Source organism: Mesoplodon densirostris, chromosome 9 (assembly GCF_025265405.1).
Source record: "Mesoplodon densirostris isolate mMesDen1 chromosome 9, mMesDen1 primary haplotype, whole genome shotgun sequence".
Classification (NCBI taxonomy): Eukaryota; Metazoa; Chordata; class Mammalia; order Artiodactyla; family Ziphiidae; genus Mesoplodon; species Mesoplodon densirostris.
The window spans coordinates 101,937,858-101,951,773 of NC_082669.1; the positions used below are offsets into that span (position 1 = coordinate 101,937,858).

At 47.5% G+C, this 13,916-nt stretch overlaps 1 protein-coding gene and 1 gene segment (V, D, J or C); both read left to right on the plus strand.

Annotated features, from left to right (window-relative positions):
• The window catches only part of LOC132495671 (T cell receptor beta constant 1-like), a 144,651-nt gene that overhangs the window by 114,215 nt on the left and 16,520 nt on the right, over positions 1–13,916 (plus strand).
• On the plus strand, positions 10,395–13,749 carry PRSS2 (serine protease 2). The gene is made up of 5 exons (XM_060107554.1): positions 10,395–10,434; positions 11,405–11,564; positions 12,552–12,805; positions 13,179–13,315; positions 13,597–13,749. Exons 1-5 carry the CDS (start codon positions 10,395–10,397, stop codon positions 13,747–13,749), a joined length of 744 nt encoding a protein of 247 aa, XP_059963537.1.

The window sequence follows — 13,916 nt, forward strand, 5'->3', positions numbered from 1 at the left end:
CTGGGAATCAGGGCTCTGAGGCCACTTATGAGAGTGGGCTTACCAAGGACAAGTTTCCCATTCGCCGCCCAAACCTGCCATTCTCAACTCTGCCTGTGAGCAGTGTGAGCCCCGAGGATAGCAGCTCTTATTTCGGCAGCGCTGGAGACGCGTGCTGGGCACAGATCAAAGGTCGCAGCCAGAACCCCTGCAACCTCCTACCCGGCTCCATCCAGGTGAGCCTGAGAACCCTGGGAAGCAAGCTGGAGGGGGGAAACCACAGATCTTGGGCAGATGCAGCTGCCTGTGTACTGGTGGGTGGGGATGGGTGTGAATGGGTAGGCTGGGATGGGGAGAGAATTGGTAGGATCTGCTGGAGGGCCCCATCCACAGACAGGAAGAGTAGCTACTGGAGGTTGAGGATAAAATTTCTTCCCGAGGAATGTTTAGAAATATTCAGTAAAGACAATCAGATACAATTTGCCTTCAAGTGGCACACTCAGAAATACCCTTTAAGTATTTTATCTCAAGCCTGTATTTAGCCTGTTCTCTATCGATATAGTTTGGAAGGCCCTTAGTCATCTTGATATCACACTGGTCCATTACACTGATGGCATTATGCTGATTGTTCTTGGTGAATGGAAATTATAAAACACTCTAGATGCCTTGGTATGACATATGCATGCCAGACCAATGTAAATCTGCAAAAATTCAGGGACCTGCTGATTTGGTGAGCTTCTGAGTAGTCCAGAGGTGTGAGATATGTTGGAATGTCCTCCCAAGTGAGGGGCAAGCTGCTACATCTTACATCATCTGCCGTGGAGAAAGAGGTGCAATGCTTCATGGGACTTTCTGGATTTTGGAGTTAACATATACTACAGTTGGGTGTGCTACTCTGGTCCATTTACTGTGTAATCTCTAAGGCTGGGCCAGTGAAAGACAGAGTTCTGTAGCAGAATGAGGCGATGCTGTAAGCTTCCCAGCCACCTGGGCCATAGACCAAGTAGCTCAGTTATTCTTGAAGTGCCCATGGCAGATACGGCTGCTCTGTAGAGCTCGTGGCATCCCCCAGTGAGAGAATCACAAGGCAGATGCAAAGAGTTTTGGTGTAAAGCCATACTGTCTTCTACCTGGCAACAACTATTCTTCCTTTGAAAAGCTGCTCCTGGCTGTTTACTAAATGCCTTATCATGGCATTCAGAACGGGGTGTTAGTTGATTTGCAAAAAAAAAAAAAAAAAAAAAAAACTGTAAAGTTGAACACGCACAGAGTATTCTGTTACTCAGTGGAAAATGTATAATTAAGACAAGATTCAAGCATAGCTGGAAGGAGGCACAATTTCATTTCAAGAGCAAGTCCCACACTCCTATTCCACACCCACCTTACCCTCAATCCGTACTCAAGGTTTTGTGGGAATTCCCTATTTGCAGCTGAAAAACTATGGGGCTGTTTTCTGGGTAGGGTTGCATTTTATTCTGGAATGATCATTACAGTTTAACATAAGTATGGTTCTGAAAGGTAGTGGTAAAGGAAAATCTTCGCAAGGGCCAGAACTTCAGTCCTGAAGAATAGATCTAGCCTGTGTTCAACTTTCCCAGTATCATCTAGATTCCAGCCATTCATTCACATTTTCCCTCTTTTTGCTTCCCTGTGCTGTGTTCGGGGTAATTCCTTTAGACTCTCTGTCCTATTTAGTAATTCACACCTCAACTCCATTAAGCCATTTCACCTTTCAACTGACTTTTTTTTTTCAATTGACTTTTTAATTTAAAATATATTTTCATTTCTAGGAAATCTACTTGGGTCTTTCTACAAATATGAGCAGTCATTTTTGAAAAATCTTGCTCGTCATGTATTTTTCAGTTATTTTATTTCTTTAAGGATATCAAACTTATACTTGGAATTTTTATCTGTTCGTGCCAACATCTGATGACTTTATGCACCTGTATTTCTTGTGGTTTCTGCTGCCTGTCACTCAGGGTGGCTTATTTCCTTGTGCCTTGTGTAGTTTGATATTATAAAATTTATCTTTGGGAACTCCCTAAACCCTGGAGTAAAGGTGGGCTTTCCAGGAAATATTTATTTTTGCCTCTGTCAAGCAACTGGGATGCAACAGACTTGATGTTTTCTTTTATAATTCTCAGTGTCCATCTTCTTGGCTGCACAGTGTCTATGCCAAACCCCAAAGGGCTGACTACTCAGTGGCCATGAATATTCAGAGGAAGCTGTTTTTAATCCTCCACCCAAAGCCAAGACCAAGAAAAATAATAGTCCTTGTCAGTTGCCTGTGGGGTTATTTTTTTTAGTTCGCCCTTTCACTAAGTGTGTAGCTTTTCCTGTAGCCTGGCTTTATGAAGAAGCGATTCCCATCACGGTCCTAGTCCTGTACAAGTTCCAGTGGGTCTTACCCCGTTTCTACACATGCTCATTCTCTTGGTCACAGGGATCCATATGTGCACCCATTTGATCAGATGGATCAAAAGTGCTAGTTTACCTTCCTGTCCCCTGCTCCCTAGGAAATGGGCAAATTCACCTACAAATAAGCCTTGGGTTGTGAGCATCTTCCTATATAATGGCAAAATTTTCTCCTAAGGAGCAGTAAAACACTGTGGTTAGGGGCTTGATTTCTGTTCCCAGGCAGACCTGAGCTTAAAACTTGACTCCACTGCTTTATCACCAGGTGTAACCTTGACAAGTTACACAATTTCATATGCATATATATAATATTTTTATATATAAAATAAGGATAATGATGCCAAAAAAGAAAGGCGTGAGGATTTTTATAAGAATGAGATGAAGTCTTCCATGTAAACCACATCACACTGTGCCTGGTAGAGACAAAACACACAATTTAGTTACTAGTTAAATTTATTTCTCACTGTAATACATGAAATTTTACCATTAACAATTCCATCCTCAAGGTCAGGTATTACCCTCTCTGGGAAAATTTTATTTATTATTATAATTGTTTCTCTTTATTTTAGCTATTTTAATAACAAAATAAATGCATGATTTTTTTGTGAAATACACAGTTTATTAAACTGAGGAAAATTAAAATCACCCATTTAAATAAAATTAGATCATATGTATTTTATCATTTATTCTCTTAAGCCAACAATATTTCATGTCAAAAAATATACTTGACAGGGCCTCCCTGGTTGCGCAGTGGTTGAGAATCCGCCTGCCGATGCAGGGGACACAGGTTCGTGCCCCGGTCCAGGAAGATCCCACATGCCTTGGAGCAGCTAGGCCCGTGAGCCATGGCCGCTGAGCCTGTGCGTCCAGAGCCTGTGCTCCGCAGTGGGAGAGGCCACAACAGTGAGAGTCCCGCATAACGCAAAAAAAAAAAAAAAAAAATATATATATATATATATATATATACACTTGACATTAACTTATAAGAATATTTCGGTGTATTGATGACCATCCTTTAAATATCAGTTTTTACAATTAAAATTAATAGCAAGGTAAATACCCATATGCTAGATGATAGGGTAATTTAATTTAAAAAACAGTGGTTGTATGTGTCAATTTATTTCTGTTACAGACTCAGCAGGGAATGATGAAAGCCCTGCTTACCCCACCTTCACAGGGCTGGCATCTTCTTATTCAGGTTCTCAACTCAAATACTCTCTCCCCAAAGACAGCTTTCCTGACCTTCTCACCTAATATAGCACTTGTGGACCCAGCCACCAGTTACTCACATTTATTATCACTTTATCCTATTTTGATAACATCTAATCACCATAGTCTGATATAAATATACAGTTGATCCTTGAACAAGGTGCGGGTTAAGGGCACTAACCCCCTGCACAGTTGAAAATCCATGTATAACTTTATAGGTGCCCTCTGTATCCGAAGTTCCACATCTGTGCATTCAACCGACCTCAGATTATGTTATATTATAGTATTTATTGGAAAAAAAAATCCATGTATAAGCAGACCAGTGCCTTTCAAACCCCATGTTGTTCAAAGGTCAACTGTATGCATTATATACACATTTTATATGTATATATACATATATATGTATATATACATTTTAAATTTACTGTCTGCCTCTCATAGCTATACCTCCTTACATATGTGTGGACAAGAACACACATAAATACACATAGATGCCATGAAAGCAAGGACCTTTTGTGTCTTCTTCATTGCTGTTTCCATAAAGCTTAGAGAAATTACAGGAACATCACAGGAATTCAGTAAATATTTACTTAGTGTTATGGACTGAACTGTGTTCCTCCAAAATTCATATGCTGCCATCCTAAACCTCAGTCCCTCAGAATGTAACTGTATTTGGAGATAGGATCTTTAAAGAAATAATTTAAATGAGGCCTTTGGAGTGGACCTTAATCTAATCTGGCTGATGTCCTTATCAGAAAAGATTAGGTCATAAAAGGAGAGACACCAGAGATGTGCCCACAGAGGAAAGGCTACATGAGAACACAGTTAGGCAAAGGTTATCTGCAAGCCAAGGAGAGAGAGGCCTCAGTAGAAAACAACCCTGTTGACACTGTCGATGAAAATAATCCATAAACAATCTGTAATAGGAATAGAAACAAGTTTTATTTGAGCCAAACTGAGGACTATAGCCCAGAAGACAGCCTCTCAGATAGCTCTGAGGAACTGCTCCAGAGAAGCATGGTTTTCAACCCAGTTTTATATCTTGTCAGAACAAAGAACATTAAACAAGTCAGGGATACATTCCTTCAAGCTTTAAAAAAAAAAACAGATCAACACGTACAGTGAGTCAGTATGTCCTTGGTCCCTGAGAAGGAGTCTTATCATCAAAGGAGTATCAGCACTGGTGTCCCAGGAAAAGAGGCATTTTATTTTTTAACATAGACGTTTTTACTTCCAGTCAATGTGCCCTTTTCTTTAATAATTAAAGCAGACGTACAGTATATGTCTGATAGGCCACAAACAGGCTGTTTTAGTTAGCATAAAATTCAAATTAACTCATGTATAAGCCAGAATGACTTCTCCATACCTCAATAGGTGAAAGTTTCTTTTATGAACACCTTGATGATGGACTTCTAGCTCCCAGAACTGTGAGAAAATAGATTTCTGTGGTATTTTGTTATGGCAGCCCTAGCAAACTAATACATTGAGTAAATAAATATGATTCAGCAGAAAAGAGAAAAATTTGCCAAAGTCATGTGGACTTCCCTGGAGAAAAACTACACAAAAATCATTTGAGTTCAGGCAACGTAAGGCCACTAAAAATGAACTAGATTGTTCTAACAGGGAGGGGACAGAGACTTTTCACCTTTCTGCTTGAGGAGAATGGTGACCCCAAAACGTGTGCCAGCTCCCCCTGCTCCGCCCCCACCCCAGGCTGGGAAAGGGAACAGATATGGTGGGTTCTAGAGAGGCAAGCCCAGAACCTGCTCAAACACAGTGGCCCTGAACTTGGACGGTCCTCAGTTTGGAGCTGTGTTAGTTCCTGTGTGGACTGAGCACTCAGTTCTGAGACTTGGGAGCCTTTTGAAGATCCTGCTGGACAGGTTGGCCTATAGGAAGTGGGCTGACCAGTTGGCTGCCTTCCAAATGGACAACAGAGTCGAGAGTTTTTAAAAGCTAAATGAGTGGAGGGAGCTCAGTTGACTGGGCTTACTACTGAACTTGACTTGTGGGGCTCAATCTGGATCTAATATGATTTAGAGAAGTAAATACACCTGTCATTTATTAAACTCTGAGTATCATGGTACAAGTCATAGCTGCTACAATAACAGCCACGTGGGTATTCCTCCCAGACTCCTTACTGGCTCTCCTCTGAGTACTCTTCAGCAGACTCTGGAGTCACTTAAGCAGCATTAATAAGCCCAGGGATGAGACAAGGAATGACTGCAATGTGAACAAAAAGACCATTATAGTATAGGAAGCAATCTATCTTTAGATAAAAAGCTTCCATTGCTAGACACGCCCCCATTCACCCCTCTATATCAGCCTGAAGACTAGATAAAATATGCAAGTAGACGTACCCATCTTCCTTGCTTCAAGGTGGGGCGCAGGAGAGGGCTGGGGACAAGGGGCAGACTACTGCATTCAGCCAACCAGCCTGTGCCCAGTCTGTGCCTCTAGCCTCTGTCTCACCCTTCGGTGTGTTTGGATCACACAGACCACCCCTTCACTACCCAGATTCAGTGATTCCCAGGCTGCGCCATTCAAGAAAATACTTCTTAGTGGATAAAGAGAAATTGCACAATGGGCAAAATACGTAGTTTAGAAAAAATAATGGAGGCGGGAAGGCGTTGGGAGTTTGGAGGAAAGACAGCAGAGAATTTGACAACCTGATTGGAGCTGGTAAAGGACCCTGGGGGCCAAGGAGGAGCTGACTAAGAGCTGAGGAGAAATACCTGAGCTGGGGGGGCCGGGGGAGGGAAGTATTTTTTAAAGAGAAACTAACGATTTGGAATCTGACAAAAATCTCCACTTTTCGGACCAATAGGAGATCTGAAAGACTCCACTATGTAGCAACATGATGGGAATGAACTTAGCTTCCATAGGGAAAGGTTCTGGTGTCATTTACGGATTCCTTAGCTGGGTGACCCTGGAGAAGTCACCTAACCTCTTAGCTTTTTTTTTTTTTTTTTTTTTTTTTGCAGTACGCGGGCCTTTCACTGTTGTGGCCTCTCCCACTGCAGAGCACAGGCTCCGGACGCGCAGGCTCAGCGGCCATGGCTCACGGGCCCAGCCGCTCCGCAGCATGTGGGATCTTCCCAGACCAGGGCACGAACATGTGTCCCCTGCATCGGCAGGCGGACTCTCAACCACTGCGCCACCAGGGAAGCCCCACCTCTTAGCTTTAGATTTTTCATTGGTAAAAAGGAGAAAATGGTATCTGTTGCCCAACTCATGAGGCTGTGTGAGGATCAAATAAAGGGAAGGGAAGCCAAACGTTCTGTGGTAGAATTTACAGGCTCTGGAGTTGGCCTGCCATGCTTAAATCCCATCTCTACAGCTTACTGGTTGTGCGACCTTGAGAAAGTTACTTCACCTCTGTAAAGCTCATCTTGTCATCTATAAACTGGCAACCCCATAGGTGGTTGTGCTAATAAAGTGAAAAAGGTCCATGAAAGACTCACACACATTTGGTATAGTAAAGCGCACAGAAACGATCCACCATTATCATAATGAAAAGCCAGTGGCTTGATGTACCAAGAGCTAAAAATCAACCAAGAGAATGTCTTTTTTTTTAATTAATTTATTTTTTAATTTTTGGCTGTGTTGGGTCTTCGTTGCTGCGCCCGGGCTTTCTCTAGTTGTGGCGAGCAAGGGCTACTCTTCATTGCGTGGGCGGGCTTCTCATTGCAGTGGCTTTTTTTGTTGTGGAGCATGGGCTCTAGGTGCATGGGCTTCAGTAGTTGTGGCTCACGGGCTCTAGAGTGCAGGCTCAGTAGCTGTGGCGCACAGGCTTAGTTGCCCTGAGGCATGTAGGATCTTCCCAGACCAGGGCTCGGACCCGTGTCCCCTGCGTTGGCAGGAGGATTCTTAACCACTGCGCCACCAGGGAAGTCCTAGGAGAATGTCTTAGAGAAATAGACAAAGGAATCCAAAATTCAGAATGAAGAGTGCCAAGTGCTGCAGAGACTTATTCAAATTGAATTTGGGCAAATGTGGACCGGAATCCAATCTACACATCTGAGCCTAGAGTATGAGGTAATGGTTTCCACCTATATCTATTTTCTCTTCCTGTAAGGTGACTCCTGATACTTTGACCAAAACTCACCTCATACTGTATTGCGGGTGTGATAGTTGCTTCTAAGGGGGAGTGCAAAACATCAGGGGAAGGCTAGCCTTAAGGCTTTAGACACAGAAAAACCCAAGCATTTGGGGGTTCCCTTTCAGACAGAGTCAGAGACACAAAGCACCAATTCAAAAACTTTCTCCCTTTTCCCAGGATAATTTCCTATCTTCTACCAAAGATCACCTCCCTGTACCTGTCCAGGGCATACTGGTATCTACAGCAAGAGTCTCTCCTTATCCTCTAAGGCAAGGCTTCCTATGAAGACCCCACAACAAGGGGACAAAACAAAATACCATACTTCATGATATTTATGAAAAAGCCTCTATTATGGAGGCTCCACAACCTGAGTGAGCTACCTGTGCCTTCAACGTGGCCCAGAGGGGCCCAAGGCCATGGCAAGATAGGGCTGTGAGGCCAGGTGCCAGGTGGAAGATTAATTCAAGCTTCTCTTTCTGCCAGGGAGGCAAGCATCAGGAGGGATCCAGAGGTAGTTTGTCCCTTGACTTGACCCCTTAGCTGCCATCTGCAGTGATTCCCATGCTTCACAGTACTTTCCCCGTCTTCCAGTAGCCTCAAGGCCAGCTCTGCCAGTTTTAGATCTGTATTCTCAGACAAGACAAAACCTTTCTGATTCTCAGTCTCATCCTCTGTAAATGGAAATAATCTTGTTCTGCACACCTCGTGATTAAAACATGTATGAAAACTGAAACTTGAAACGCAACACAAATGAAAATCAGCATACCACGGCTACTTGTGTGTGTGAAAGCTCTTTCGTTTAAAAGTTGTCAGGCACTGTACAAATATAGCAGTTTTCCTGCCTAGATATGAGCCCATCAGGTATTCGAGGGCGTGCAGTGAGGATGGGGAGAACTCTGAGCAGGGGGTGTCCTGTCCTGGAGGAGCTGGTTTCCAGCCGTGCCAGGCACTGAATCAGAAGACACCCTGTGGGTCCCTCTCCACCCACAAGCCCCACCTGCATCTCCCCCAATTAATTCTGTTTCCATTTACTCTATCCCTCCAGCCTACTTCCTGGCTCACCACCAGACTTCTGAGCTTTTCTGACTTTGTTCACCATTTCCAGAACATTCACTCAGATTTACCTTTCTGAGAATTCACATGAGAACTCTGCCCACGCCTGCCTGTCAGGAACCCTGAGCTCAGAAGAGCTGAGAAGGAGAAGCCTCGTCATGGGAAGGCTCCTCGACCTGGTTCACGTCATTAGACTCAAGCACAGATACCAGTTACATCTCTATCCCTCTGGCCAGGTTGTGCCTCAATAAATTACAGAGCTGTGTCTTGATGGCTCTGGCAGGTTGCAAATTGAGATCATTTCTGGCAAGATTCACTCTGCACTGAGCCCAGCAAAATAGTCCCACTGCATCAAAAATAGAAAATTCCAAGGCTTCCCTGGTGGTGCAGTGGTTGAGAGTCCGCCTGCCGATGCAGGGGACATGGGTTCGTGCCCTGGTCCGGGAAGATCCCACATGCCGTGGAGCGGCTGGGCCCGTGAGCCATGGCCGCTGAGCCTGCGCGTCTGGAGCCTGTGCTCCACAACGGGAGAGGCCACAACAGTGAGAGGCCCGCAAACCGCCAAAAAAAAAAAAAAAAGAAAGAAAATTCCAGAATTCTCCCACCTTCAGTGTTGTTTTCAATCACCCAATACTCAACCTTTATCATGTGCCAATTTCTCCACCTACTGCTGGTTCCCTGATCAGGACCCAAATTTACCATTGTTCAAATTTTTTCTAATATCTGATCTGGAGCATATAATTCTAGCTCAGGCTAGCAAGCTCCTAGCAGGTGGTGGCGATCTTCATCACCGTCAGGGCAGATTCCCATGGTGACCAGGAGGCTGCTTAAAGAGAACCCATGGCAGCATGGGTGATGAGAAAAACCAGTGTCTTGATAGTTAGGAAGAGGAGCAATGTGGTAGTGGACTTCCGTGCCCCCCGATGCACCAGGTAAGTACCTACTTAGCCCTCGGACCCTCCTCCTTCCAAAGGTCCCCCTTTCCACAAGCCTTGGTAGGAAGGAAGCCAGCTTGAAAGCCCAGACTCACAGAAACTCTGCCTCTCCCGTCTCATCACCTCTTGATGATGGGGTCCTGGTTCCCCAAGGCTTTGGATCTGACCTTCCTACCCAGTCGTTTAGACTTGAGAAGGGTCTTCATGTTTACAAGTATGACTTAGTCAAGACTTCTTTCCTCCCGTGGGACCAGGATACTGAGCAGCTAAGTTTGCTACAAATATCAGCCCTTCCTTCAAGTAAGTCGAGTAAAGCTCCACGAGGTCAGAGGATTCTCAGGGGCCCAGGTCACTCTCTCTCCCTCCTCCTAAGCCTCATCTCCTCGGCTTAAGGAGGCCCAGCTGTGATATGTGGGGTAGGGTCTTAGCTTTCCCTGTTTCCCTTATCCCAGAGTCCTCCTTGGAATCAGCTTGTCTTCCTCCCTGTCCTCAGAAGCTGTTTCCTTATCACCCATAAGTCATGAATCCACAGAGTGGCCAAACATAGTAGAACTGATACAAGACTCCAGGAAAAGGAAAGCTGCAGGTGTGTTTGTACGGGGTTGGGGGGTGGTGACCCTCCACCCCCACCTACACACCCCCTCCCTCTCCTCGGGAGGTATAAAGTCTCTCCATCAGCCACTCAACTACACTTCTCCACCATGAATCCACTGCTGATTGTTGCCTTTGTGGGAGCCGCTGGTGAGTCCCATGTGTTGCTTTGGGCCCCATGTGCCCCTGTCCTGGCAGAGATACATGCTCCACCATTCCTGCTACCTTTCCTGTTCTACCTGTGTGCTGAGACCCTACCTTCCCTGTCCAGCACCCCTCCTTCCCACTCTGGGGGTCTCTTTAAGCCACATTCTCTCACCTTCTGCCGGACTCCACTCCCATCCCCCTCATCCATCAATTTCGGGGCTTTGTTGGGAGAGGCGAGAAAGGGAGACCAGGTGGAGAAGGTTTGCGAAATGAGCCAGGACTTGAGGCTCTAGGATAGCTCCATGGTAGCTGTTCCTAACCTCGGATGCACCTGGGGAGGTGGAAAGATGACTCATTCCAGTCCTATTAATTGGCCTGGGGTGTGGCCCATGCATTGACCTTTTAAGCTTCCCAGGTAGTTTTCAGATGCCCGGATGTAAAGCCACAGCTGCAAATCACTGTTCTATTGGCCAATAACCGTAACTACCTTTTTCCTGCGCAGTGGGTCCCCGGCCTCACTGCGCAGATGTGAGCTATGGGAGGAGCTGGGTACAGCCAGGGCTTCGCAGTCAGATCTTCCTACTTAGGCCATCCCATCATGACAAGCCGGGGCTGAAATTGCAGTGGGGAGTAGACTGGTCATGAGTAAGAGAGAGAAAGAAGCGTTCAGTGGGTGAGAGGACCCCATTCAGACCCTATCACACTGAATGCACTGTGAGGGGGGTTTCTTGTCCTTGGCCCCAGGGGAGGTCTGGGCCTGAGCCCCTGCAGGGTCCCTAGCTCTGTGCCCTGCAGGCACACAGAGCAACTCGGGAGAACTACCTCCTGTGAGACAAGCCAGGGATGCTCCCTCGTGGCCCCCCTCTCATCACTGTGCTCCTTCAGGAATCCTAATTAGCAAGGTCAAGCCACGGGGCTCTGGGCTCCACCCCCAACCCTCCTGTTGAACTGGCTTCTCCCTTCCTGTCTCAAGTTGCTTTTCCCATGGACGATGATGACAAGATCTTAGGGGGCTACACCTGCGTGGAGAATTCCGTCCCCTACCAGGTGTCCCTGAACTCTGGCTACCACTTCTGCGGGGGCTCCCTCATCAGTGACCAGTGGGTGGTGTCCGCGGCTCACTGCTACAAGTCGTAAGTGCTGGGCCCCTGACTACAAAGCCCACCGCCCAGGGCCCTCTGGAAGAGCTGGGCTCTGTGTAGGGGTTGCTGAAGTCGGGAACGATGATGGGGAAGAGAAGAAGTTGACGATGGCAGCTGACTCGCAGGAGCTGCGGGTAAAGAGGGGCACCTGATAGGAAGCCGCTGACACCCCAAATCAGTAGATCAAACAGCAAGGGCTGTGGGTCATAAAAGCAGGGACGGACCATTTTGCGGTAGGAATGGCCAGCTTGAAAAGCAGGCAAGGACCTCACACCAAGTCACCTTTGCCAGTTAGCTACAGGTTAAAACCACCTGAGATATGTTAAAAACAAAAACAAAAACAAAAACAGTTGCCTAGTTCCTATTTGACTCAGAATTTTTAGGAAGAGAGTCTGAGTATTGGTGAGTTTTTAACTGCCTCTGGTAGTTCTACTCTCTGGGCAGAGCTGAGAATCACTGCCAAGACCAAGGGTTTTCAAACCTGAGTGCACATAAGAATCACCTGGAGAGCCTGTTAAAACACGGATTGCTGGGTCCCACCCCCAGGGTTTCTGATGCAGTAGGTCTGGGGTGGGAGCTGAGAATGAGTTCCCAGCTGAGGCTGATGCTGCAGGTCCCGGGGCTGCACTTTGAGAAGCGCTGGATTAGATTATACCGGATGATGGCACTTAGCAGAGCGAGAACGGAGGGAAGAGAAGTCACCACGTGTAGCTCGCAAGGTTGCTGAGGATGAAGGATGCCCAGGGGATTCGAAGTGGCTCGGTTGCACCCACGGCACTGAATGCATGAGAGGCATGGGAAAGGCGGCTGGAGAAGCAAATGGAGGAGCATCCCCACCAGGACCCCTTCAGGGCCTCCCCGACCCACTGCCCCTCTACTGACCTGTGACATTCCCACACCACCACCTGCGAGCGGGGAAAACCCTGGGGGACGCAGGGATGTGGGCAAAAGGCCTTTACTGTGCTTTGCCCACAATAGCTGCATCCAGGTGAGGCTGGGAGAGCACAACATCGACGTCCTGGAGGGCCGTGAGCAGTTCATCGACGCGGCCAAGATCATCCGCCACCCCAACTCCAGCAGCTGGACTCTGGACAATGACATCTTGCTGATCAAACTCGCCTCGCCTGCGGTCATTGATGCCCAGGTGTCCACCTTAGCTCTGCCCAGCGCCTGTGCCCCCGCGGGCACCCAGTGCCTAATCTCTGGCTGGGGCAACACCCTGAGCTCTGGAGGTGAGTGGGACCCTCACGACTTCACCCTCCAACCTACCCACATTGCCCAGAACTGAGCATCCCCTGAGCTGGGACCCCTTCGCTTCCAGTCTGCAAATTCACATCAAGTGCCTACTGCACGAAGGGCTTTCTGCTGGGTACCAGAGAGATGCAAAGTGTCAAGGAGTTGAGCCCGAGAATCAAAAGACAGGACAGATGTAGCCTGTACTATTAGCACTTCTAGGGAGGGGTCTGCAGTGAGCTTTCTGGGAGTTGAAACCCATCATTTCTTGGAGGCCTCTCCTGGCCGCCCTCAGGGTTCAGCACTGGATTGCCATCCCGTCCTGGCCTGACCCACATTTTCCTTTCCTTGATCTCTTCCTGCCCCTCAAAGTCAACTACCCCAAGCTGCTGCAGTGCCTGGACACCCCACTGCTGAGTCAGGCCGACTGTGAAGCCTCGTACCCTGGACAGATCACTGACAACATGGTCTGTGCCGGCTTCCTCGAGGGAGGCAGTGATTCCTGCCAGGTGACTTGACCCTACCACTCTGAGACCCCTGCCCAGACACACAGGCCCCCTGGGAACGGGATTTGAATGCCCGGGGCTGTGGGGCTGGTAGAGGAGGTCCCTGGGTGGTGGTCCTGTGGAGAAACAAGGGAGGCTAGTGTGTGTGGCATCTCGTCACACTGTGGAGAGATGTGGAGCCACAGAGCCGACAGGAACGGGGTCTTGTAAGGTTCAGACTGTGTGTGGCTCTGGGTCCCCTTTCTTCTCTTTTTATAAACCTTGTCCCACCGCTTCCTCCCCAGGGGGACTCTGGCGGCCATGTGGCCTGCAACGGAGAGCTCCAGGGCATTGTTTCCTGGGGCTCTGGCTGTGCCCAGAAGGGCAAGCCTGGGGTCTACACCAAGGTCTGCAACTATGTGGACTGGATTCAGCAGACCATCGCTGCCAACAGCTAAAGCCCCCGCCCCTCTGCCATCATTATGCTAATAAAGTGACTCCGCTCTAACTGCCCGGGTCTGTACCTGCTCCCTCCGGCCCCTTCACTCCGGGAAACATCTCCTCCCATCTGAGGTCAGACAGGGCTCTACCCCTTACAGATGAGCAGAGTGCCCCACTTCCCAAA